The sequence below is a fragment of the Rhinolophus sinicus genome, linkage group LG01, assembly GCF_036562045.2.
Source record: "Rhinolophus sinicus isolate RSC01 linkage group LG01, ASM3656204v1, whole genome shotgun sequence".
Classification (NCBI taxonomy): domain Eukaryota; kingdom Metazoa; phylum Chordata; class Mammalia; order Chiroptera; family Rhinolophidae; genus Rhinolophus; species Rhinolophus sinicus.
In genome coordinates, this window is record NC_133751.1 from 209,538,266 (window position 1) to 209,565,423 (window position 27,158).

General features: G+C 53.8%; 1 protein-coding gene and 1 long non-coding RNA gene across 3 annotated transcripts; both read right to left on the reverse strand.

The window, feature by feature from the left end:
- Window positions 1-5,922: 5,922 nt before the first annotated feature.
- PDCD1 (programmed cell death 1) lies at window positions 5,923-22,226 on the reverse strand. 2 transcript variants are annotated; one of them, XM_074316714.1, is made up of 5 exons: window positions 21,899-22,226; window positions 8,953-9,312; window positions 8,447-8,608; window positions 7,543-7,577; window positions 5,923-6,970 (listed from the first exon to the last, which is right to left on the reverse strand). In XM_074316714.1, exons 1-5 carry the CDS (start codon window positions 21,972-21,974, stop codon window positions 6,740-6,742), a joined length of 864 nt encoding a protein of 287 aa, XP_074172815.1. In that variant the 5' UTR covers window positions 21,975-22,226; the 3' UTR covers window positions 5,923-6,739. The 2 variants fall into 2 exon arrangements, with proteins under 2 accessions (XP_074172815.1, XP_074172812.1); XM_074316711.1 differs by having other exon boundaries at window positions 5,923-6,973; window positions 21,899-22,225.
- A 2,479-nt stretch (window positions 22,227-24,705) lies between these two features.
- Window positions 24,706-26,650, reverse strand: LOC141567864 (uncharacterized). Its single transcript, XR_012490789.1, has 3 exons — window positions 26,451-26,650; window positions 26,287-26,357; window positions 24,706-25,322 (listed from the first exon to the last, which is right to left on the reverse strand). It is a non-coding gene; the product is annotated as an uncharacterized LOC141567864 (long non-coding RNA).
- Window positions 26,651-27,158: the final 508 nt, after the last annotated feature.

Genomic DNA, 27,158 nt, shown 5'->3' on the forward strand with positions numbered 1-27,158 from the left:
TCACCCACATTTCCTTCTATGTCTTGTAGGGTTTTTTCTTTATACTTACATCCCGGCTGCATTTGGGATTTCTGCACGTGTGCAGCATAAGGTGAGTCTACCTGGATGTTTTCCATGCAGCTGTGTGGTCCCTGCACCACAGGTTAAAAAGTGTCTCTCTCCACGGTCGGACCCATTCCTATCTCTTCATGAGCTAATCCTGCTGTTTTAATTGCGATGAGTTTAGATCCGATTGAACTGGTCTTTCTTTCACTTTCTCTTCGTGGTTTTCTTGGCTGTTACTGACTTGTTTTTCCATGTGAATTTTACAATTGCAGATATGTGGGTTTTTGTTGGGATCTTGTTAGATTTATAAAGTAACTCAGGAAAAACTGACGTCTTGATGGTGTCGAGTCATCCTAACCCAGGCGTGTGTTTGCGTCAGTCAGGCCCACACTGCTCTCCTCCTTTGGGTTTGTACATTTCTTATTAAATCACACCTCAGCCATTTCATCTGTTCTGTTCTATTGCAAAGGAACACACTCTACCCCTTTTTCTGCAAACTGGTTAGTGTTTGAACATGTGATAGCCCTTTATTTCGGGAAGTTAACTTTATATCTGCTACTTGCCTAGAGTTTCTTGTTGCTGTAGTATTTCTCGAACAGAACCTACTGGGTTTTCCAGGATTGCAAAAACGCACCACCCCCAGACCTCCAGCAGCTGGGTAGCTGCTCCTCCATGCGTGACCTTGTGTGGTATCCTCGACTCATCCTGGAGGTGTGGCACCGGGCTCCCCTGCGAGCAGTGGGGGTCACGATGACCCTGAATGCCCCCTGAAGCCTCCCAGGACAGGGCCCCAGTGTCCTGGGCACAGGTTGTGAGCTTAGGGTGCTGGGGAGTGGGCGGGGCCTGGACGAGACTTACTGGGAGGGTGTGGGGACAGAGTCCCAGAGAGCATTTTCCAGGCTCTTAGCCTACTACGTTTATGGGATGAGGGAGCAGACAACATTCTCTGCTCCCCAGGCGAGATGGAAATGCTAGCCTTCGTGGCAGTGCATCTGTCCCTGCAACAAAGCGACAAAGGTTACAGAACTGCCACAGGTTGGCCCATGACCAGGGCAACCATTCTCTAATGGAGTGGCTCACTGCTGCGGTACGCACAGTATGGGGACAGGCTGGCGAGCTGCCAGACACTGTGAGTCAATGGCAGTCATATACTGAACTTACTCAAATCATCCGTGAAATGGGTATGAGATATGCTATTTTCAATATGCGGGGGCCGGATGACGAGCTTTTTACAGCCAGCATGAGAGATCTGGTTTTGGATACTGCCCCTGTGAGTGCTTTTGGATCCTTGGTTGCCATTCTTAAGCCCTATGTGGGGCGGGGGAATCCATGAAGTTACCGTTGCCATGGCTACCCTAGGGGATGTTGAAAGCCGGAGGCGAAGGAAGTTAAGACAGGAGGTCTGAGCAGTTGAGACCTGGAAGCCCAAATCAAAAGTAAAAGGGCGTGAACACACAATGGGATTTATAGATGATGTAATACAGAATTGTACACCTGAAATCTATGTAATTTTACTAACAATTGTCACCCCAAAAATTTAAAAAATAAATTAAAAAAAAAGTAAAGGGCGAGGTCACAGGCCTCAGAGAGTAACACACGCACTGATGTGGTGTGATCCGGTGGCAGCAGGGGTCGATCGGGAAAAAACAGACCGACAACCCAATGCACTCTTGTTGGAACTTTGGAAATAGTTGTGTCTGGAACAGCAAATCCGGAGAAGCCTAAAGGAGAAGTCTGGGAAAGCGCGACCCGTGTCCCTCCAGGACTTCATGCGGCCACTTGAGGCCGACTCCTTTCAGCTTGATTAGGGGTGGGACCACGGTACCCGGTCAGAGGGAACGAATGGGGACCGGAGGCCCCACGTGGAACTGTCCATACATTGGTCCCCTTCGAATGTACAGAGGGTTTTTGCTCTAGTTGACACTGGCGCCGACTGCAGTCTCGTTTATGGGAACCCAGAACTGTTCCCTGGACCAGCAATTTGCATTGATGGCTATGGGGGAAAAACTGTGACTGTGAAAGCCGTTTCCTTACCACTGGGTATAGGAAGGCTTCCTCCTCGTACCTACAAGGTTTATGTCTCCCCCGTTCTGGAGTATATTCTAGGGGTAGACGTGCTACATGGCCTCAGCTTACGGACGTCGGTAGGAGAATTCCGTCTCCGGATCTGGGTGGTGAAAGCGGTGACACGCGGGCATGCTCACCACCCTCCTCAAGTGTTGCCACAGCCCTGGCGCGTGGTTACAGTGCGACAGTACCGCCTGCCAGGAGGACAGGAGGAGATTGGTCGTACAATATTGGAATTGGAGAAGGCACATATTGTGAGGCCAACGCACAGTCCCTTTAACTCCCCAGTATGGCCTGTCAAGAAGCCAGATGGGACCTGGCGAATGACTGTGGACTATAGGGAGTTAAATAAGGTGACGCCACCCTTGCACGCTGCAGTGCCTTCAGTTCATGATTTGATGGATCGGCTGACTGTCCGCCTGGGGACATATCACTATGTAGTGGATTGGCCAATGCTTTTTTCTCCATTGACTTTGCACCCAAGTGTCAAGAGCAGTTTACTTTTACTTGGGACGGGCAGTGGTGGACTTTTCAAGTCCTTCCGCAAGGATACTTGCACAGCCCCACTCTCTGCCATGGGCTCGTGGACCAGGATTTGGCACAGTGGGATCGCCCATCCTCTGTGGCCTTGTTTCATTATGTTGATGACATTCTGTTAACCTCAGATTCTCTTTCTGATTTAGAGCAAGCAGCTCCCTCTCTTCTCTGCCACCTGAAGTCACGGGGCTGGGCAGTGAATGAGGAAAAGGTCCAAGGCCCTGGCTTATCCGTCAAGTTTTTGGGTGTTGTGTGGTCGGGTAAGACAAAGGTCATACCTGAGGCAATCATTGACAAAATACAAGCCTTTCCCCGGCCGACCAAGGTCTCCCAACTGCAGACGTATTTGGGTCTGCTAGGATATTGGCGGGCGTTTGTACCCCATTTAGCACAAATGGCAAGGCCCTTGTACAATATGATAAAAAAGGGGGCCTCATGGGATTGGACTGAGGCTATAGAGCAAGCCTTCGTTGCCACGAAACGGGCAGTGCAGCAGGCACAGGCTCTGCAAGTAGTGGACCCAGGCCGCCCATTTGAACTTGATGTTCACGTAACCCAAGAGGGGTACGGATGGGGCCTCTGGCAACGGCAGGAGCGTCTCCGGTTGCCAGTGGGATTTTGGTCCCAATTATGGAAAGGAGCGCAGGTCCGCTACTCTCTAACAGAGAAACAGCTCGCTGCTGTGTATGCAGCCCTAGTGGCCACAGAAGCCATCACAGGAACAGCATGGGTGTTGGTTTCAGCAACCTATCCTGTCCAGGAGTGGGTCCGTACATGGACCCAGGGACCCAAAACAGGGGTGGCACAGACCACCACCCTCGCCAAGTGGGGTGCCTACTTGGAGCAACGTAGCACCCTTAGTTCAAGCCCTTTGAGCACAGAGCTACAACAGGTCCTGGGGCCTGTGGAGCTTGTAGCCCAGGCTGAGCCAAGTGCTCTGCCTAGAGGGGAGGACTTGGAGCCCTCGCCCTACAAAGAAGGACAGTCCCCAGTACCTGAGGATGCCTGGTTTACCGATGGTTCTAGCTGAGGGGCTGTAGCCGTTTGGATGGCTATTGGTGTGCAGCCCAAAACAGACACCATTTGGTTTGATACTGGGATGGGCCAGAGTACCCAGTGGGCTGAATTACGGGCTGTGTGGATGGTAATCAGCCAGGAGCCCGGGCCCCTAGTTATTTGTACTGACAGCTGGGTGGTGTTCCAGGCCCTAACGTTGTGGCTCCCTACATGGAAACACCAAAACTGGTTGGTGGGACACCGTCCACTGTGGGGTCAAGCCATGTGGCAGGACCTCTGGGAACTAGGGCAGAGAAAGGAGGTGACCCTAATGCATGTCACAGGTCACTCCCCCTTAGTGTCCCCAGGTAATGATGAAGCAGATGCCCTAGCATGTGTCCAATGGTTAGAACAGACTCCTGCCACTGATGTGGCCCTTTGGCTGCACAGGAAATTGCAACACGTTGGAAGCCGAACCATGTGGCAGGTAAGCAGATGCTGGGGCCTGCCTTTGAAATGGCAGGAGATAGCAGATGCCTGCTATGACTGTGCCATCTGTGCCCAGGACAGCCCCTAAAGGCGGAGGCGCCCCTGGGAGACACAGCAGATTACGCGAGGGAAGGTGCCCCTCACTCGCTGGCAAGTGGATTACATTGGACCCCTGCCTAAGGCCCGCAATGCGATATACACATTTACAGTAGTGGACACTGCTTCGGGGTTGATGTTTGCTTGGCCCGGTCCGGCTGTGGATCAGCGGCATACAGTGGTCGCTCTTACATGGCTGTGTGCCCTCTATGGGCGCCCCCAAGTCATTGAATGTGACTCATTTTACGGAGCAAGAAGTGCAGCGCTGGGCTGCCAGGATGGACGTGCAATGGTTGTTTCACACCCCGTACAATCCACAAGCAGCTGGCATGATTGAACGCTAAAACGGCCCTTTGAAGCAAGGCCTCCGGGTGTCAAAACACCCTCCCATGATGCATGACTGGGCCTCGCATCTATGGGACGTCCTGAGAGTCCTGAATGAGAGACCACGGAAGGGAGGGCCTGCACCGCTCCCATTCAATTACAAGTTACCACCAGTGAGACTCTGTTAAAGCCTGGCTACAGCAGAAATGGAAACATTTTGCTGCCAGCACCCACATGCTTGAAAACAGCGGAATGGCAGCAATGGACTTGGCCCTGGCAGGTCAAAAGCCCCCACTGTCAGTGGTTGGGCCTGATAGCCCCATGGGGGGCTGGTTTGGCTCATTATTTGCAAGTGATGCCAGGGGTGGTGGCTGAGTGGCCACCGCAAGTGACTGTGGAATACAGAGGTCCCGATACCGGGATGATTTTGTGGGGAACATATGTGCTCTCGCTGTGGCCTATTATGGGGTCCCCTTTTCTGTTACATGTTGAAACTACGCAAGGGACCCCAAGCACTGCCATAAAGGTCTGGTACCATAAACCGGGAAAGGTGCCAGTGGCAGCGACCCTCCTTTCCCAGGACAAAAAGCTAGCATGAATCCTCCCAGATGGAAGGGATTTGCCATTGTTGGTTCCTAAGACTGCTATTTCTTTCTACCCATAGGTACCTATGGGCTAATACGACACAGGGCTCCTTGCAAAAGACGCTTGTTGTGTAGATTGTGAGGCGACACCCTGTAGGGGTGGAGTGTGGGGACAGAGCCCCAGAGAGCAGTTTCCAGGCTCTCGGCCTCATGTGGAAAGGTGCTGGCTCAGGTAGTAGATGGCCATCAACTGTGATTGGATGGCTGTCAGCTGTGACTAGTTGGCCGTCAGCTGTTACCGGTTAGCCATTAGCCACTAATATAACTGCTGTGGCTACTCCGGGAGGGGTGGGGGGGTTGGTTGGTTGATTGGCAGAGAGGTGGGCGGCAGATTGTGGCTCCTGCTTCCTGTCTCCAACCCAGCCGCCAGCGAGACTATAGTGGTAAGACTCCCCTATCTATGGTTCTGTGGGTGTTCCTTTTAGGCCTCACCATATCCTGCGTTCTTGTGCAGGGAGCGGGAGCAGAGACCCCGCATGGCAGAGGCCTTAGGGTCCTGGGGTGTGAAACCCAGGAGGCTTTTGGGGGTGGTCCCTGGCGGTTCCCTGAAGTCAGAGGCTGAGGGTGTGAGTGTGGAAGGAACAGATGAGGGGCCTTCGGGCCTTCGTGTTTCTGGGACAGTGAGGACGATGGCCACAGAGACCTCCATGTGTCAGTGCCAGCAGGGCCTCCTCCCCTCCTCCTCCCCATGACCAGTGAGCAGGAGACAACTGGGGGCCTTCTTAGAGCTTCCGTCATTATTTAATTATAATATAATAGGAAAGGAAAGGGCCTCTCAAGTGTACGTGGCGGCCACTAGGGACATGTGTTTCTGAGTCCCCAAACCCAGTGCCCACTGGCTGCTCTGCCCTGACAGCTTCCCTTCAATGTGGGGTTGGTGAGGAACAGTGGGCCTGGCTGAGGGTGCCCAGCGAGAAGACACTTGCACCCACCAGCAGCACAGGCAGAGCCCCCCGTGGCCCCTTTAAATAGCACCATGAACATGTGCCAAGGACGAGGCCACTCTGGAGTACTGCCCCGCCCACCAGCCAGGAGTTGCACTCAGGCCTAGCGGCCCCCGCACTCCCCCGTGTGCTTCTGGAGGTGTGTGCTGCACCTCCTCGTGACGGGTACTTCACTGGCCACCCCAAGGCAGAGTCTCCAAGCAGGACCCCGTGCGCTCATGTCCAAGCACCCATATCCCTCGGAGGCAGTGGAGGCCCCAGGGATGCTAAAGCCCCCTGACACCCTCAGGGAAGGTATGGAGGAAGCTCAGAGCAGCAGTTCAGGAGGGAGACTCTGGCTGGCTCAGCTCGGTCTGGGCCTGGAGTCCTGGGCGGTCTCCTCTCTTTGCCCAGATGGAACAGTGGTCCCTCCTGTGCTCAGGTACCCGAGAGCATTGAAAGGAGAGCCAGGCAGGGTTGGCTGAGCGCAAGGGTGTTATCCCGACATGGCTCAGCACCAGTGGCCCCCCAGCTCTCCCAACTGCGTGCTCCTCCAGGGAAGGCATGACCCCAGCCCTGGGTGGAGGGTCTGAAGGCCACGGGCCAGTGAGGGAGCTGTCAGAGGGGCCAAGAGCAATGTCCGTGCTCAGGCCTCACAGGCTGGGAACTCTGTGGGCTGTCAGCTGAGGCCCTGCGGCTGGGGGAGGCTGGGCTGCCTGGGAAGACGATGGTGGCATACTCCGTCTGTTCAGGAACACAGGGGGCTGGAGGCTCCGGGGTCTTCTCCCGCCACTGGAAGTCCAGTTCCCCGTAGTACACGGAGAACACAGGCCCAGGGGAGGGGCCCTGCTTCTTAGGGGGAGAGGGAGAGAGGAGTGAGTGCTCTCCGAGTGGCTGGCACACACACAGACACACACATACACACATGCACACATAGACACATGCACACACGCCCACACAGATGCTCACACACGCATACACAGACACACACATACACACACAGACACATACACACACAGACACATGCACACACGCCCACACAGATGCTCACACACGCATACACAGATGCACACATACACATACACACACAGACACAGACACATGCACACACGCCCACACAGATGCACACATGCAAACATGAACACATGCATAGATATACACATGCACAAACACAGGTGCACACACATACCCACACATGTGCACACACAGATGCACACATGCACATTCAAAGGTGCACATATGCACACACAGACACACACATGTGCAAATAGCACAGCACTATGGGGCTGGGCTGGGTTCCATGACAAGTCCCCATGCTCAAATGTTTGGGGACAGGTATGGCTGCTCGAGGCCACTCACCCCTGGGGCAGAGTTGCCTGGCCAAACCCGAGCACCATTGCCAGAAAGCGAAGGAAACTCACCAGAGGCCTGTCTTGGCTCCTACAGGCACAGACTCCTGCAGAGAAACACAGACAGGTCAGTGAACCCTAGAGGCCCAGCAGGGGTGGGGTCTCAGGGGGTCTGGGTGGAACTTGGGGAAGCCTCAGCCAGAGGAAGGGCCCCAAACCTTGCAGCCTGGTGGCCCAGCACCCTCCCCGCCTGCGCCCCCCCCCCATATAACAACCTGACCCCCTGCTCATCTCCCAAGGGTCCTGTCTGGACATGAGTTATCTGGGCACCTGGCCACAGGTGCCTGTGAAGGGAGAGCATGACCTGCAGCTCAGGGCCTGTGGAGGGGCTGACCTAACCCTGGGCTGGGTCCCCTCTGGGTCAGAGCTCCAGAAGAATCGACTCTGGCCCCTCCTTCCAGCCCCAGAGACATCTACCCATCATCAGAGGGGCTGAGTGAGGGCCAGATGCCTGGACCTGGTCAGGGTGTGTGTAGGCGGGGGTGGGCATCCACAGGCAGTCAGAGTTGGGTGGGGGCATCATAACACACCGCTGTGACTGTGGCTGTGGCCACAAGTACCACCAGTGCTGGAAACACTTTCATATTGTCCTGTAGCCTGAGGTGCAAGCTGAGGTTTGGGGGCAGGCTCGGCACAGGTGGTTCAACCCCATGATGACTCTCCTTGTCTTCCTGTGTGATCTTGACAACTGTCCTCCCCACTCCCCCCACCCTTCAGGCCCCTTCTGAGAGCAAGCAAGGGGTAAGGGACACGGCTGGTGTCTCTGAGGGGCCCAGATCCTAGGAGGGCCAGTCCACCCCCTCCCCGCAGGGGTCCTCACCGGACGGCAGTGGGGGTAGGGACTGGTGGATGAGGCTGTGGGCATTGCCTTGGGAAATGCCCCGCGGGGATGGCGGTGGGCTGGCTAGGACATTACCTCGCATGGCCCTGGGGAAGGCGGTGGCCAGGGCCCAGGTCAGCAGCAGCAGCAGCAACACTCCCACCAGGATGCTTGTGACACCGATGACCAGGCCCTGCATTTGGCCTGCGGGACTGGTTGGGGAGCTGGGGCCCTCAGTTGGTGGCTCTGGGACTCTCTCTGGAGATGCAAAAAGAGACTCAGGGACAGGGACACAAGAATGGAGACTCAGCGTCCTGCCCTGTCCTCTGCAAGTCCCAAGGGGCCTCGATCTCAGACCTGCACTGACCAGTCTCACCCAGGCCTGCACAGCTTCATCCTGAGAGGTCCCTGTCACCTGCCCCTCCCTCAGGACAAGTGGGTCTGGGGTGCTTCCAATCGCAGAGGCCCACAGCTATTGGTCACCATGGTCCCAGACATGGGACAGAGCCCTGGAGTGGAGCCTGGAGAGTCCCTGCTCACCCCTGGGGTGTCACCCCTGCTGCGGGGTCTCACCCCTACCCTGAGGTGTCCCAGACCCTCACCTGTCACTGTGAGGTTGGCGTGAGGGCTCTCACTGATCTTCGTGTCGGGGAACAGGTGGATGGCCCCACAGAGGTAGATGCCGCTGTCATTTTGCCGGGCGGTGAGGACGCTCATTCTGAAGTCTCGCCCGTTGGGCAACTGTGTGACACGGAAGCGCTGGTCCCGGCCGGGCTGGCTGCTGTCCTCAGGGAAGGCAGCCAGCTTGTCCATCTGGTTTCTGGGGCTCATGCGATACCAGTTCAGCACAAAGTTCGTGGACGTGTTGGAGAAGCTGCAGGTGAAGGTGGCTGTGTCCCCCTCAGCCACTGTGAGATGGCGTGGGTTGAAGGTCAAGGGGCCCCAGGGCCTGTCAGGGGCACCTGGGGGTGGACAGAGAACCAGCAGACTATGAGGAAGGGACGTGGGAACAGCCCAACAAGACCCCTTCTCACTTTCCCACATCCTGTGCAATAGGAAGGTTCTGGAAGACCCAGCCCACACTGGCGGCCCCTCTGAGCCTGCTGCCATGGAGACTTGCAGCGTCTCCTCACACACCCCAGGGACAAGGCGGTCACCTCTCACCAAGTAACACCATGGTGGGACCTTGTCCTCTGATTGTGTTGAGACCTGGGGCTGGCTGCCTTCTGGCTCTGACCCCAGGTCTCCCGTTGCTCCCTCAAGCGGTGGTTGTAAGGACCTTCACCCCATCCCTTACTGACCCCATGACCCCAGCTCTGCATCCTGGGTCCTTGAGCAGCCGCCTGGCCCAGTCCTGTCTGACCTGTGCTGGTGGAGGGGAGGGGAGGCAGGGTCCTGGGCTCAGGGTCCAGCCTTTGCCCCCTCCCAGGACAGGCTCAGAGCTGAGATGTCCACGAGGACACTGCTGACTTGGGAGCCTGGAGCCCTCCATGCCTCTGCCAAGACTGGGGGCTAGAGTTTAGAAGCAGCTGGGCCATCACCCCTGATATGGACAGAAACGAGGCCCCGACCGTCCTGGGCTCTGGCCCACACTCTGTCTGGGGACGTCCCCACGGCGCGGGGCTCAAGGCTCTCCCCACAAAGGGCCTGCTTCCTGACACAGCAGCTCACGCTCACGCACACTCATGTTCACGCTTCTCTTCTTCCTGGCTGTGCATTTATTTTTGCCCTCAGGTCCGTCGGTTAGGAATGTTTACTGGGAGTGGTTCCTCCCATACTGTGACACAGACTGGAGGCTTGGTTGCCTTGGTTACGGGTCTGGCTGCTTCCAAGGGCAGGGTGACCCAAGGCCGGTGCAGTGCAACCAGAGCTGAGAGTGCTGCTTCTGTAGGCCCAGCCTGCTCTGATCACGGAGCTGGCGGCTCCCAGGAGAAAGGGATGGTGCGGGACCCAGTGCCCTTTCAGTCTGGGCCACATCAGGGCACATGTGACCAGGAGAATGCCCTCTGCCCATGCTCACTGAGCACCTTGCATGGGGCAAAATCACAAATACTTAGGAAGAGCAGTTGGGCCTTGAGGTGGTGAGGCCAGGTGGGCCCTGAGGGGTTGCCACCATCCCTCCACTTCTGCTCAGGGACACACAGGACCACCACCACCCCGAGGACACTGAGGACACTGGCTTGGATACACCAGGGCCCAGTCAGCCTGGACCTCCCGCTATTTCCCCTCCCTGGCACCTCTTCTGGCCACTGATGGATGGAAAAGGCTGGCACATGGATAGCTGTGTAGCTGCAGGTGCTGTCCCTACGAGTCCTGTCAAGCACCAGCCAGACGTGAGCATGAGCCGGAGCCAGGAGGGTCCCCAGGCTGGGGTCCACGGTCCCTGTGAAAGGATGGCTCTGTGCAGGGTGAGTAGTAGTCCGCCCATCCCTGCAGAGGGGCACGGGGTATCAGGGAGTCTGAGGAAGCCTGGGCGGGGTCCAGGCCTGGGCTGGGAGTGGCCGGTGTAGCTGGGTCCTTGCTCTTAGCGAGACCCACTGCCCCGCGGAGCCTGGGCGTCTGCTCACTCCCTCCATTTCCCGGTGGTGACACAAGCACCAGTGGGGCCATCAGCCCTTTTCTTATCTGTGCTCCTGCGCTGAAACCACGGGCCACCAGCAAGCCACAGCAGGCTGCCCCTGGCAGTGCCAACATGTGTCTTCCCAAACATTCACTCAGGAAACACAGTCTACCTGAGGAAACATCAGTGAGTGACAGTCCCACCTGGACACAGATTTGGCAAGGTCGTGCCATGACACTGCAGCACCAGAAGGGACAGTGTTGGTTCCATGGGCCACCCTGCTCTGAGCATCACCTGCCCGTACCCCCCACAAACACCCCTAGGGATTCCCAGTCTGAACAGCACCACCCCAGGTTGGTCTCTTACCCCCACCCCAAATCCATGCCACCAACCGGGTCCAGCCTGCCAAGACCTCCAAGCAGACCCCTCTTGTGGCCAAAGCGACCTAAGAAGCTCCCCTCGGGACCTCTCCAGGAGGCTTCCCCCAGGAAACCCCTGCGTGGACATTGGCTGACGGGTCCTGGGACCCTGTCTTCACCTTGCGTGGCCAGGTTGCCCTGCTTCTCTCCGGTTTAGGCTCTCATCTGCTCCCCTTCTCCTTAATTTGTGACTATTTGAGTTGGCTCTTTGTGATGTCTCTCATGGCATCTGAACTTGACCAGGTGTAAACTTGGGCTACCTGGGTCCCTGTCCACATGCCCATACAGGTCTCTAATTCATCACAAATGAAAAGGACAATTCATTTCCTTTGCTGTGGGCCCAGAGGGAACATCCCCATTGTGGGGTCTCCAACGGATGCCCCAAGAAGGACCAACACATCTGTGACCCTCCAAGAATGTCAGAGCTGGCAGCAAAGCAAAGATAAACAAGTGGGACGGCATCAAACTGAAAAGTTTCTCATAGCAAAGGAGACCACCCACACAACTAAAAGGCAGCCTGTTGAGTGGGAGATGATGTTTGCAAACCATGTATCTGATAAGGGGTTACTGTCCAAAATATATAAACTACTCGTACAACTCACTAGCAGAACAACAAACAATCCAATTAAAAAATGAACAGAGAACCTGAAAGGACACTTTTCCAAAGAGGACACACAGATGGACAGCAGACATACGAAAAGACACTCAATGTCACCAGTCATCAGAGAAATACAAATGAAAAACACAATGCAAAAATCACCTCACAGCTGTCAAAACAGCTGTCATCAGTAAACCAACAAACAAGTGCTGGCGAGGATGTGGAGAAAAGGGAAACTTGTGCACTGTTGGTGGGATTGCAGACGGTGCAGCTGCCATGGAAAACAGTGTGGAGGGTCCTCAAAAAATTAAGAATATGATCCAGCAATTCCATTTCTGGGTATTTATCTGAAGAAATCCGAAACACCGATTCGAAAAGATATCTGCACCCATGTTTTCACTGCAGCACTATTTACAACAGCCAAGATACAGAAGCAACCTAAGTGCCCATCAGTAGGTGACGGGATAAAGAGGAGGTGGTTCATTACACAACGGAGTATTACTCAGCCATAAAGAGAATGAAGTCTTACCATTGGCAACAACATGGGTGGACATGCTGAGTGAGACAAGTCAGCCTGAGAAATACAAATGCCCCATGCTCTCACTGATATATGGAACCTAAAACAAAACCAAGAAGCGAGTGTGTGGACACAGAGAACACTGGTGGGGTGGGAGCTGAGGGAAGGGGTCCCAGGGCACAAGCTGGCAGATATAACAGGAGGCAGAGCTGGGCTGTGAGCACAGCGTGCCAACCAGGCCACAGCACTGCACAGTCGGCCCCCAGCACCCACAGCAGTGGCCTTGACCAGCCTCATAGCGAAATGTTTGAAAAAACCACAGTGCCCGGAAAATTCCCAAACCTCAAACTTGACTTTGCCACGTGCCAGGATCTCTGCTGAAGCCACGCGAAAGAAAGGGTAGGGGTGCTCTGCTGTAGCCTACATTATCAGCAGGTGCCCCGCCGTTTTGTCTGTGGTCTTGGGCAGCCTTGCGTTTGGTGCCCGTGGGAGCCCTGGGACCAGTCCCTGCGGGACCGAGAAACATTAGTTATTTATGTAGATGCCATCTCCTCTCATAAGCTTTGGCCAGAACTTGCAAAATGCTGGTGGTGGGTACATTCGACCTGAAGACGTGTTTTTCCTTTTACTTCACATGGAACTTAAGAAAACCAAAACAGTCTAGAGTGAGTTAATATTATACAATATAGACTTCACATAACAATTTGGATTTCTGGAAGACCTGGGATACTGGGCGTCACTCCCACGTCTGGAGCTGGGTAGTGGCTGCCCCTTTCATGGAGGCGTGCACTTGCCAGGACACCCCAGTCCCCACCCGACGCTTTGTCCACCTGTAGCACCTTCTTTGCTTCTGGAAATCTTTGGAACCAGTTGGGAACATATGATGGTGAGTTAAGTGTGAATCAGTAAGAGCTTGGACTGCTCTAAGTGGTGCCCGGGGCACAACGTGAAGGAAAGAACATGAGACAACGCACCAAGGGAGGATTTTCGAGATTTAGTGACAATGCAGTGTGGCTGGTCAGGAATAGCAGTGTGACGCTAAGCGGCCAGGTGCTGTTCTTGGCAAGCAGGGCTGGTCATGACTCACAGCTGTCCCTGGAATGAGAGCATTAACGTGAGGCGGTCACACACAGCCTCTCTGGGGAGGTAGCCCCCAGAGCTTCTTGCTTCAAGGGGGGACCAACTCAGTGGTATGTTTGTGCCCCAAGGTCCCTGCAGACCAGGCTGCAGCCTCGTGGAGCTTCTCCCCTTTATCCTGAGCGTGTGTCCCATCGATCCTGAACACCAGACCCTCAGTAAGTCGTGTCCTTCTGCAGCACCCAGTGCTGGTGCCGTGACAATGGGATCAGGTTGCTACAAGCCTGGCGTTGGCCAGCGGAGGGCAGGTGAGCTGCAGGCGCTCAGGGAGGGTTGCTCGTGCTGGGCAGCACACTGAAGTCACACGTCAGGTGGCTTTGATTCTGGGACAACCGAGTGTGAGGCAGTCAGCAGGAGGCACGGAACCTGGTGCAGGAAAGTGGTTGGGATTGAGGTTTAGGTCTTTCCGGGGAGGACACAATCCAGGTAGCGGGTAATGCGTCAAGTGCAAATAAGAGCTCGATTCTTTTTGGGGCACAGCACAGGCACTGCTCATTGCCTCAGTCAGTACAGAACTCCGGTCAGTCTAGACTGACGAAGCGCCCTCAGTGACGCTCAGGCCAAGTGCAACAATGAGTTCTGCTTTCGGCCATAAGTGAGCCCAGTGGGACGATTCCCCCTCGATTGATCACCAGAGGACGGTGGGGTTTGCGTCTCCGTCCTCCCTGCAAGCAGTTCAGTGAGCCTCCCAGAGTCTTCCACAAGGGCCTGTTCTACCTCAATAAAATAAACCAAGTTGTTCATTGCACTTGTACTTGACAAGAGAGTTATAGCTCTGTCTTCATTACACTGAGTATATTTTAAAAACTAGAAAGAATAAAAACAACAGAGGAGAGCCCTCAGAGGTCCCAAAAGTCACACTGCTTATGTTTTCAAACACGGGTCTCCCGGGCCCAAGGCAGGTGGTTGTAAATGCTTTAAACCTTGCTCTTGATTTCATTCCATAAACTGTAATTATAGCTCTTGCTAACATGCTGAAGAATTCCTTCCTGCCTGGGTGTTCATGTCATCCAAATATTTACAGGCTGTCATCACTTCTCAGCCATCTCTGCAAAACCACACACATTCTGTTCCTATAATGTCTTTCACAGAGCAGCTTGCTTAGTACAAAGGTGCTTTTCTTAGTCTTGCGTTCCATTTGTCTTCATCTTCCCAAATAGTACTTATCAAAGGTGAACGACATATTTCGGGCACAGTCTAGCTCCAGGTTGTTTCAGAGGTTTTAGAATTCCCTCACTGTGACGGAGCCCCTTGTTCATGTAGAACTCAGAATAGTGCCGACTTTACAGGTATTTTTATCATTTTACTTGGAAGATTCGATCATGTCTCCCGTGGAATGGCGTTCAAAGAACCCTAGGCCTTTGCTATTTTGTCAGCGATCACGGAATATGCAAGAATTAAATGGGTTAGAACACATTTCTGTCATTTGCTTCTCATTATGCAACATTGAATCACATTTCCAGCTTCTTTATATCCACAAAGTATTATTATTTCCCAGATTCTTTCCAAGTCAGCAATCTCTGGAAACTTAAATCTATTGTTTCATTCAACAGTGTTCAAAGAGTTACCAAAGTCTTTCTTGCAACTGCATTTTTAGCTTTTCAGAATACTTATTGCTTCACAGCAACTTTCTTTCTTTTTTTTTTTTTTTTTTACAGCAACTTTCTAGTTGGCCTGCCTGTGTCATCCGTATGACAATTTACTGAGACAATTCTTTTTGCTTATTAGGTCTTTGGCAGCCCACTGATGGGATAACAGGTATATAAAAATAGTATGAAATGGTTAATATTTTCTTCTTCAAGTAACACCAACCCTCAACAACCGTTTCCTATATTTATATATTTCAAGGTTTACAATATTTTCACATCCGTTTTTAGTTTAAAAGCCGTATGTGGCTTCCAAGTGCCATACTGGTGACAGTATAGACCCTGCCCTACCTCTGTGGTCCCAGGTCCTTGCACAAGGGACTGTCTGTGACACCCCTGGAGGCATTCCCACAGAATTAACTGTCCCCCTCCCAGTACACATTTATCTTAATGTGAAGGTGTGAGTTTGGTCCCCAGCCCAGTGCCTCATGGGACAAGGATGAAGAAACAGTGGCCAAAGAGTGACAACGCCAGGTCCTCCACTCACCCTGGGTTTTGGGTGACAGTCCAGTCGGGGGGAAGCTGAGACAAGTCCGTCTTGCAGCTGCACTGGCAGAACAAACGCGGCATTGACTGAGACGGCTTATTTGGAGGCAGAGCTCATGGGGCTACGGGCATGCATGCACCCCTTGTGTGGATACAGGGAGCGAGGACATGAGTACAGTTGGGCCCACAGTTGGGCACAGGGAGGTACTTGCACAGTCACCATACCTGAGCTGCTTGATTCACTCATGTTTTTTTTCCCTGTGGTGTCTCCCTTTTATCTCTGGGTTTGCTCTTGTCATTTAGTTTTTGACACATGCTGACACCACCCTGAGCAGATGGCATTGTCTTTTATGTTTTTTTTTAATCAAGGAATATTGTGGAACAGTTGTTTTTCCAGGACCCATTAGCTCCATGTCAAGTCGTTTTCAATCTTGTGGAGGGCGCAGCTCTCTGGCCCATGTGGGAATCGAACCAGCGACCTTGGTATTATGAACACTGCGCTCCAACCACTGAGAAAACTGCCGCCCTGAGATGGTATTTTCTACCCTAATCTGTGTGGAAGGCAGAGTTCACCTTCTCTCACCCTGACCCCATGTCAACCAGAGTCCCGAGGAACAGAAGCCCCCATAGGGCTCCAAACAGGGGTTTTACACAAGGAATTGGTCTCAGCAGTGTTGGAATGGCTGACGAGGAAAGGGAAGACACAGAAGACACATGCGCCTTGGCTGCAGGGCAGCACTGGGTGGCGGGGAGCAGCCAGGCCCAGGAGGCTCACAGCCAGCACTGCCAAGTCCACTGTCATCACGGCTGCAGCTGCCCACTCCCTAGAGGCCATAGCCACTGGCTTGTGGTGGCTGGTTTCCTGCTGAAACTGGCAGGCTGAAGCCAACCACTGTTGTCAGAAACACCTAGAGCTTTTCAAAATCAAAATCAAATTTTTCTTTTCCTTCAGCTTTCCCATCTTTTGCCAGTTCCTCTTTTTGGAAGAACCAATCCAGAAGTCACCTGGCTGTGAAATCTGGGAGATTTAATTCTCAGTGTTTTGGCCCCAGAATGAGAAAACGTAGGAAGGAAGCTAAGGAAAAAAAGGCCAGCGAGTGTCACACACCCAATCCCACCAAATCTTCAGCATAATTTTAATTCTCTACTTTTTCCATCCACGAAATAACGATAGCAGGTCAAGTTTAAACATCAGTGTAACTTCAACTCTAACTTGGCAAGACTAGCTTTAGCACATACAGACACCTCCAGCAGCTCCCTTAAGGAGCAGTTCCCACAAAGCACTCTGAGGAAGCTCTACAGTGAGCCTGGCAGAGTCTTCACTTGACCCCTTTGGAATGTCACCCTTCATATGAGCATATTAAGGTCTCTGAGATATTTACCAGTGTCAACCGACTTTGACATTTTTGGCTTTGCAATTAGTATGCATTAGCGGAAAAAATGGTCACAGTCCCTGCCACCCCTGTCTGTGAGGGAGAAGCAGGAACTAAAGTAAGCAGACAGGAGTATGTGTGTCTGTGTGTCTGTCCGTGTGTGTGTCTGTGAATGTGTGTGTGTCTGTGTGAGTATATCTGTGTGTGTGTGGTGTGTGTGAATGTGTCTCTGTTGTATGTCTATGAGTGTGAGTGTGTCTGTGTGTGAGCATGTATCTCTGTGTGTATGTGGGTGTCTGTGTGGGGGAGTTTAATAGGTGTTTTGAATGAAGCCAATTAGATGCAGTGATAAGAAATACGATCAAGAGGATGGATCTAGTTAGGTGGCCTGGTCAGGGGCACAGTCTCTGAGGAAGTGACATTTCGGCAGAGGGCAGGTGGAATCAGGCACACACAGTAACAGGGCTACTCAGATGCCCCCGGGTCGTCCCCATCAGAAGCTGTTCTTGAACTCTAATGACATCTGCACAGAGAGTGAGAATAAGCCTTTGAAATGTTTATAGTAATTTGATAGACTGCTTTTATGTCTGTTAAATCTAAATAGAAAACATATTTCTGTACAGTTTTTCTCAGTAGTTGAATTTTACTGCATTTTAGATGTTCCTATGACAGACTGAAGAAAAGGGTAGACGTGGCCTGTTACCGCAGACAGGTGGAGCCACTCTGCTCTGAGGGAGGAGGGGCTGACCCTGAGTGGTGGCCGGAGGACGGCGATGTGAGAACTTTGAGGAAGAAAAACATAAAGGCCTGGCTTTGACTTGAGTGCAATGGGAAGCTACTGCAGAATTTACAAAGTTTCAAAAAGATATATGATGCCATTTAGATTAAAAAATCATTCTAACTGCCTTGTGAAGAACAAGTTGAAATGAATTAGAGAGTGTGAGACAGGACCATCCCTGGGAAGTTCCCAGAAGTTTCCTGGAAGTGACGATGGCCCAGATGTGGCTGTGATGGGAAGGAGAGAGTTCACTGGGATGGAGGTGGAAGAGCTGGCACATGACCCTGAAGAGCTGGAGGTAATGGGGGGAGGGGAGGGTCTGGAAGGTGGGTGCCGTTTGTCAGTGGAGGAAATGGGGCTGGGTACCCATGTCCAGACATCACTGGAAGTTGGCTTTTTCAGCCTCAGAATTGCCTGGTCTGAAGAGAATGGAAAGGACTGAACCCCCCAGGGCATGTCTGGGGTCCTGTGGAGCCTGGGAATGGAGCTACATGCTTCCCGGGCCTGCAGATGCCCAGACACTCAGGTTTGTGTCTCCATGTCTCTGACACGAACCATCAGCAAGTTCACTGAGTGCCTGTGCTGCTTGAGAGACCACAGAGGGTGCTGCAAAAGGTGGCAGCCACACAAGACCTTTACATTTGCTGTCTGGAAGGACATCTAAGATACACACAGAAGTATAAGATCCTCTGGTACGTGTTATAAGAGGCTGCTAAAGTGGGCAGGACTTGGCCCAGGGAAAGCTGGGAAGCCTCGTGGAGGAGGAGGCATCAACTGCTCTCAAAGGAGGTGCATGAATTTGAATCGACAAAAGCCAGGTAATATGTTTATATACAGATGTGTGTTTGTAGAATGTATATTAACCCCATGCATCACACATTCCTATTTATTTCTACATCTTCATCGGTATAGATGAGTGTATATACACACATGCTAACAACTATCTATAGTGTGTATGCATGTGTGAAACTGCGGGGTCACAGCTCCAACCCAGTCGCACGGGCTTTCTTCCCTCCCTGACAGCTGGACACCTGGTTCTCAGAGTTTACAATATATTCCTTTGTTGTCCCATCTTAATATACACAAGAAGGCTCAAAATTGCTGGCTCATTTGTCTGTGAGAAACACGCATATTAAATGGAGGGTGGTACATATGTACAATAACGTGTGTCTTTTGCTTTAATAGTAGTTGATCAAAATATGCTTTTCCCCGGCTAGTTCTTCTCTCCCGCCCACGTCAGGGTGCTGGTGTCGCTCTCAGATTCATTGGTAACATGAGTGAGCGCTCATATTCCATTTTGGGTTCCCGCACATTTGGTACGTTTTTGTCTTCTTTACATGGAGTAAGATGCACTCATCTTGGGGTATGACTGAGTTTCGACAAGTGCTTGATCCATGTAGCACCAGCCCAGTCACGGTACAGAGCAGAGCTGTCCTGTGTCCCCTGAAGGCCCTTCCTGCTGCCCCTGTGCACAGCCCCCCCCCCCTTGCCCACCATCACCTATTTCCTGTGTCTGTCTTGGCCATCATTTCACAATACAGACAACACCGAATCGTTACATCCTACAGCTGAAGCTGATAGACTGTTATGTCAATTACATCTCAATAAAACATTCCTAATCTTAAGGCTTTCCATGTCTAAATAAAATTGAGATTTGATTGGAAAAAAAAAAAGAGCTCCAGGGCCGACAGAGGCAGAGACAGAGAGAGGCGGGCCTGCAGAGGACAGTGACATCCACACAAGCAGGCCGTCCTCAACGCGGCTCCATCAGGGGAAGATAAACCCGCCCGAGGCCTCAGGTAGGACACGGGGGCATCTGAACTTGGGGCTGCATGGCAGCTACTGTCCCGGGAGGGGCATCCGTCTGCAGTAGCGCCAAAGGCTCGGCCCAAAGTTGGGACAGTGCACAGATGGACAGACACGCCTCAGGGCTTGGCCTTATGTGGATACAGGGACGTTGCACATACAATTATTCCAGATGAAGCCTGAAGGGGGCCCCTAATTCAACACGACTGTGTCCTTCTAGGAAGGGGGACATTTGGACAGACACACAAGAGAGGGCCACGTGAAGACGGAGGCAGACATAGGGTGATGTATCTACAAGCCAAAGGACACCAAGGATTGACGGCCATCACTGGAAGCTGGAGTGGCCTGGAAAAGCCTGGAACACACGCTCCCTCTGGGCCTCTGGACAAACCACCCTGGCCAGCACCTCGATCTTGGACTTCTGGCCTCCAGACAATGAGACAATGAACTGTTGTGTAGACTGCTGGTCTGTGGTGTTTGTTACAGCCTCTGACACAGAGAGCAAGTGTGCTAATGTTGTCAGCTGGCAGCTCTGGGTGAAGGGTATTCACTGCTGTATTTTTGTAACTTTTCTATATGTTTCCAATATTTTCAAAATTGTAAGTTAAAAAAAAGAAATGAAACAATCTGACTTGAAAAAAGTGTATGATGGGCTGGGCTGGACACTTTTTATAAATTGCTTGACTCAGTTCTCACAGCCCTGTCGGGCAGGCATATTGTCCCCAACTTGCAGGGGACAAAAGAGCTGTTGCTCAGAGAGGTAAGGGATCTGACAGAGATTACAAAGGTCAACAACAAGTGCCTTTATCTGCACTGCTGTTGGCCCTCACCCCCTAGGACGGGGGCGGCCACCCACTGGGTTTGGGATATTTCATACAATGCAAGAAAACACGCACATGAAGCAGGCTTTCCATGGGAACGACTAAATTAAAAATGAGGAAAGAAACGAGCTGTGTCATGGGATGAGAAGTGACCTGCGCCCTGATTGCGCGAGTCTGGGGATGAGCAGGAGGGTCACCCCACACGTGACATGGGCAGCTCCAAGGGCTCGGTGCCGACACGGGCTGGCGCCCACGTCACAGATGGGGAAACTGAGGCACACTGAGTTTGAAAACCTTGCTTGACACACAAGCTAGTGCATCTGACACTGGAGAGTCTGCCTGCAGAACCTTTTTCTCATCTTTCCCAGCTTTGGGAAGTGGTCGTGATGGGGAGCGGGTCACAGGAGGCCTCACAGCCCCCTTTATGCTTTCGGTCCCTTCCCAGGATAACACACACCGCTTCTGCTCCCATGGCTGGGCTCCTGTAAGGCCCTCCACTAGGCACCTTTCTGCCACAGGCCCTTGGACCATTGACCCCAGCTTCCTCCACCAATCCTGAGGTCTTCCTGCTGAGGAGGAAAAGCTGGGCTGCCTGGTGCCCCCATGGTCACCGAACAGGCTCCAAGGGGGCAGAGATGACCGAGAGCTCTTGGGCACTGGTACTCCAGGACAGGCGGTCACGGTGAGGTGTCAGGGACCCCACCTCATCTTGATCCTTCCAAGGCCATCATCTCCCAGCCCAGCGAGGCCTTGTGGGAAGGCCTTGGGCCAGGCATGGAAGCTCACTGTCCCGGTTCCCATCTGTGCGTCACAGACTGGGGATGAGGGCAGCCAGGAGTCGCTCCCTCCCTGACCATCAGGCTTTGACCACAGGACAGCCCGCATGGGGGGCTTGGGGCCAGAGGCCCTCAGCAGAGCCGGCTGTGGACGCTGTCAGCCATGCCTAGCACTGTACACCCAGGAATCTCGTCCATAGACCCCTGATGGGGTGAGGGCAAAGAGTCTTTACTCACAAGGTTACACTTTGGTGTAATTGAAGTAAATCTTCAGGCCATCTAGCCTGTCCCTCAGGAACCAGTCAAGCCCCTATGAGGTTCGTCCCATCCCAGGAAAACATAAGTGGGGGCAGCTGGGCTCTGCCCAGCCTGTCCCTGTCACCCTACAGACAGGCCCGCCCGTCCCACTGGGCACAGAGGAAGAGCTGGGACACTCCTGCCTGCTCAAAAGACTCACAACCAGGTGAACCCAGAAAAGGCACTTCTCCAGCCCAAAACCACACAGCATGCTGCCTGCTGGAGCAGTGTTAGGCCCCAGGCGCCTGGCGCCCCCACAGCCCCCTCCACACCCCCGGGGACCACGGCGCGTTCCCAGCCCCGACTCCCCACACCACCCCTTTGAGCCACGTACCTAGGAGCCACCCTGGCCGCCAGCCCAGCTGCAGCACGACCCAGAGGAGTGGCCAGGGTGCCCATGGGGTCCCCATGCCCCGAGCGCCAGCGGTCTGTCAACCTGACCTCCTCTCTTCCTCTGCTCCAGTGGAAGTGCACGCAGAAAGGAAACTGTCCCTGTGAGATCGAAGGGACACGCCCCAAACCCCCGCCCCCTCTTCCTCCCCCACATAGGAGGGTAGTGGGGGTGGGCAGAGAGAGAGGGAGGCGAGAATGAGCGATGGGGAGAGTGACAGAGTAGGGGGAGGGGATGGGGTAGAGGGGTGAAGGAGAGATAGCAATACAGAGATAGAGATGGAGACACAGACACGAGACAGAGGGGAGGGCAGGGGGCGGGGAACCAAGAAAGACAGGCAGATGGAGGGGAGGGTCCAGTGCTCCTGCCCCACCATGAAGTTCGCTCTATCTTGGGCAAACTGTGGTCTCTTTATTTGTTGTTGCCTATTTCCCTTTTCACAGGATGGGTGGGCGAGGGGAACTTCTCTCCTCCCCCCCCAGCCATCCTCCTGTCCATGGGAAGTAGGTCCCCCTTTCTGGGCTCAGGTCCCGGGGGCAGCATTGAAGGGTGGGTTCTGCCTTATCTAGTGCCCTAGTGGCCACAGTGTTTCAACCCACCACTCTGCCACTGCTGGAGGGGCGGGCAGGCAAGTGCCTGGCCAGACCTTGGCGACCTGCCACCAGCCACTCCTCTGGGCAGTGGGCAGCGTGGACACATCCTGCCAAGGGCTCGCCCGCCTTCCTGCTCCAGGAGAGACACAGCCTTCCCCCCGGGATGCAAGGCACATGTAGTGGGCAGCTGAGGGGCTGTTGCGCCCCAAGGCCTGGTCTGGGGCATTTCCACCAGGCCCACCCGAGACCCTTCTCCGTGTTCTACCCCGGGGACTGGGCCCTCCTCATCTGCAGGGTGGTCTTGCCTGCTGGTCCCCTCTGAAGGGCTTCGGGTGTTTAGCACCCCCCTCCCAGCTTCAGGCTTTCAGGAAGCCCCATGCCAGGCTCCGGGTGCCCTGTTTCCAGATCGTTCCACCATCAGCAGCCTCCTGACAGCCTGCAGTGCTGGGGGCTCAGCCTGTGCGCAGACCTCCTCAGTTTGGGGTGGGGGTGGTCCTGGGGCCTCCAGGGGTCCTGGCCTGGCTGCATAGTCTGGAAGTTCGTGAGCTACTTTGATTATTTTGTTGCATTCCCCTTTAAGCATTTTATTACATTGAATGGAAAACAGGAGAACTGAAAGTGCTGATATTAGTGATGATGCATAGGTCTCATCAGTCTAAAATAACGGAGACAGAAACCGCCTGACAGCTGGTGCTGCAGCCCAGCTCTTCGAGACTCTCAGGGTTTGGCTGTGAAGGGAAAACATTAAAGAAACCTGAACCGGTGGAAAAAGAGCATCAAAGATGATGTCTACAGGCGACATGAGCAAGCGTGGAGCTTTAGTCTGTGAACAAAGGGCCACTCCCCGAACCGAGGCGCCTGGGTGGGTGGGTGGCTTGTGGGGGGGCTGCCGGCCAGGTGGGCCCCGTGGGTGCAGGGAAGCTGGGCGCCGGTTTGGCACCTGGTCTGGGAGGAAGAGCGTGATCCCCCATGTGGACAGGTGTCTGCGGCACACAGACCCTTGGGGCCCCCCCTCAGAGGGCTGCTGTGCTAAAGGTGGGCTGGGGGTGTAGCCTGGGGCTGGGGAGGGGGTGAGGTCAGGGCAGGCGTCTGGCCAGCACAGAACCTGGCACTTCAGCTCGGTGCCCAGCATCTCTCTGCCCTGGGCACAGCAGTCCCTTCATGTTAGATCTGGGCTAAGGGGCTGTGGGGGAGGGTGGGTCGTGTGCTCTGATCCCTGGGGATGGGTCTCCTCAGCACTCCAGCACCCCCACCATGCGATTCTCTCTGTAAGAGGCTGGCCACGTGTCCATGCCACAGAGGGGGCCTTGTGTCTCCACTCCGTCCTTCCCCTCCCCCTCCTTCTCGTCCCCTAACCCTTTCCTGTCCTCCCTTCTGTCCATCCCCCTTCCTTCCCTGCCCTCCTCTCTCTCCTTCCCTGTCTCCTGCCTTCTCACTGATGCCTCTTGCGGCAGTGGGCTAGATGGGGGCCCAGACTCAGGAGGCTGGAAGGGGCACTTGGGCCCCGGGAGGTCAGGGTTGGCAGGGGGTAGATGCGAGCAGATGGGGGGCACAGAGACTGTGGAGGAAGGGGGGAAACGGGCTCTTGAGGAGCCTCACACCCACCTGGTGTGAGCAGGATAACTGGGTTAGAGCCTGGGGAGGGGGCTGGGGTTCCAGGGCCTCTTGGGTTACAGCATGCCCAAGGTGAGCTCCCCACTGTTTATCAGAACACTATGTCCCCAAACATGCACTGTTCCCATCACTCATTGTCCCCACCACACACACTGTCCCCACTACACACTGTCCCCACCCTGTACTGTCCCCACCCCACGCTGTCCCCACTACACACTGCCCCATCCCTCACCATCTTCATTAGGGCAGGACAGGTTCCCTGGGTGGAGGAAGGAGGGAAGGTTGGGGGCTCCATCTGCCCCCTTCCTGTGTCCTCTCCTCCCTGCCCTGTGTCCTGGCTTCAGCACTTCATGCTCAAGAGGCTGCAACTGGGGTCACAGCCAGGGTCGCCCGTCTCTTGCCCTCAACTCTAACCCTCTCTAACAACCAGGTTCTGGGCTGGGGGCATCTGAGATCACCCAGCACACCAGCTCAACACGCTCTGCACTAAGGAAGGACATTTTTTGTTCTTATCAGTAACTGTAGGTTCGCGTGAGTGTGAGTAACAAAGAGCCAGCCCTGCACACTCAGTCTAGCTTCTTCAGTGATAACATTTGCACGGTCACAATCCATAGCCAGCCAGGACGCTGACCTGGGGACGGCCACATGGGGGTCATATTCAGGGCCCCCCTGTCCCCACCACACACACTAATTGTGTGTATGTTTGCTGCACAGTGTTTCGCCATGCGAGGGCATGTGCCCACTGTTACCAGGCCCTCCTCCCTCCTGCCTGATATCCCTGCTGCCACCTGCTGTGCCTCCATCTCTGTGCCTTTGGGTTTGCACAACGCATACAAATGGATGAGCTGTGTGTGGCCTGTTGGGCAGGGCTGTCACACAGTGTGACTCATCTGTGGACTTGGCCCATGAGTAAGCGTGTCTCCGTGGGCACCTTTGACCCCCAAGCAGAGCTCCGGACGGGCCGAGTGGTTTGCCTGGACCCTCTCTGTTGAGCTTTGCTGATTGTGCTGCGAGGAACAGTGTGTGCGGGTTCTGTGCGGAATCAGCTTCGGTCCTGGGAGCACATGGCCACCTTGGCCTCGGGTGCTGGCGTGTGAGCTCCTGCACCCCCGGTGTCCTTTCCTGCTGTCTGGTGAGCCCGGCTGCCCACCTGCTTCCTGCTGGACCAAAGAGGAAGAGAAATGAGCAAAGGGGACCCTGGGGCTGTTTACACCCCACTTCCTGAGACCCGGCTGGTCCTGGGGGCTGTGAAAGCTCCCTACATGGGCCCCATCTGGTTGGGGAGAAGAGCTCTAGAGTTTCCAAGGTGACCGCCCCAGGTGACGCGCTCGCAGCGGGCGGTGGAACATGCGCCAGCACAGATGGAAAGTGGGGGAGAGGGGATCCCCCGCACGCTCCTGAGGCAGTTTCCATCAGTGGGGAGAAACCCAGGAAGCAGCAGGATCATCCCGAAACCTCTCTGAGGAGGCTGCTGGTGATGTCAGTGACCCACCACCGTCTGTGGGGCACAGCTACTTCTGAGGCGGGAACAGGAAATGGTTAATAGTGTTTGCAAATAAAAACTTTCTGTTCTATCCTGTTTTTAAAGCATTTCCCAGAAGTTAAAGAAGGGTGCCTAATTTAGCTGCCCAATTCAAGAGCCAAATTAAACAAATTGAATGGAGTATTTTCACCATTGACTATACACAAGAATAAAGTTAGCTGGATTTTTTGTTTGTTGAGGTGGAGGGCGGGGGGTCACAGGAAACTCTTACCCTTTTATTTTCCAAACTTTCTAGAATGCTGTTAGTGGTTTAAATGTGAATTTATAATTTAAATTTCCAAATGTGTGTGTGTGTAATGTGTATATATGTTGCATGTGTGTAGGCATGCATGTTCCTATATGTGCATTCATGTGTAAGCATGTGTATGTGTGTACCAAAACCCTGGACTTTAGGCACAGCCCCAGGGTATCAGTTAGCTTTGCTATGATTGGCTGGTTTATACTCCCAAAACCTTAGAAAACAGTGCCTTAAGAAATAGTGGCAGCTAGAAGTTTATTTCTCTCTTGAGTAAGAAATCCGGACATAACCCGCCTGGAAGTAGGATGGCAATGCCAGCTGTTCTCAGGAATCCAGGCCTTACCTTTCTGCTCCCTCAGCAAGGTGACCCCATGGTCTGAGATGGCTGCTGGAGGGCTGGCCATCATCTCTGCACTGTGGACCAAAGGAAGGTGAAAGTAGAGTGGAAAGAGTCGGATGATGCCCAGCTATCTGGTCTCATCCTGGAACTTTCTTGGAAGCACATACCTTGTATCTTACTGTCACACTTAGCTGCAAGGCAAAGATGTCACATGGTTGAAAGAGCCAAAAGAAGTGTCAGGGGGCCGGCCCGGTGGCTCAGGAGGTTGGAGCTCTGCGCTCCTAATGCCGAAGGCTGCCGGTTCGATTCCCACATGGGCCAGTGGGCTCTCAACCACAAGGTTGCCAGTTCGACTCCTCGACTCCTGCAAGGGACGGTGGGCTCCGCCCCCTGCAACTAAGATTGAACACAGCACCTTGAGCTGAGCTGCCACTGAGCTCCAGGATGGCTCAGTTGGTTGGAGTGCATCCTCTCAACCACAAGGTTGCCAGTTCAACTCTCACAAGGGATGGGAGGCTCTGCCCCCTGCAACTAAGATTGAACACAGCACCTTGAGCTGAGCTGCCACTGAGCTCCAGGATGGCTCAGTTGGTTGGAGTGCATCCTCTCAACCACAAGGTTGCCGGTTCCAGTCCCGCAAGGGATGGTTGGCTGTGCCCCCTGCAACTAGCAATGGCAACTGGACCTGGAGCTGGGCTGTGCCCTCCACAACTACGATTGAAAGGACAACTTGACTTGGAAAAAATCGGTGGAAGTACACACTGTTCCCCAATAAAGTCCTGTTAAAAAAAAAAAAAAGTGTCAGCAATGAAAAACATGGTAAACACATCAACTCACTTGACAGAATTAGCTACAGACTAGACAAAGGTGAGGGG

Bases quoted from the DNA above. Each gene is read 5' to 3' on its own strand.
- PDCD1 (XM_074316711.1), bottom strand. From the start codon at position 21,974: ATGGGGACCCCATGGGCACCCTGGCCACTCCTCTGGGTCGTGCTGCAG. The intron at 9,313-21,898 runs GTACGTGGCTCA...GTCCACCCCCAG, and splicing joins GCGGCCAGGGTGGCTCCTAG to GTGCCCCTGACAGGCCCTGG. The intron at 7,578-8,446 runs GTAATGTCCTAG...GTTTCTCTGCAG, and splicing joins CTTCCCCAGGGCCATGCGAG to GAGTCTGTGCCTGTAGGAGC.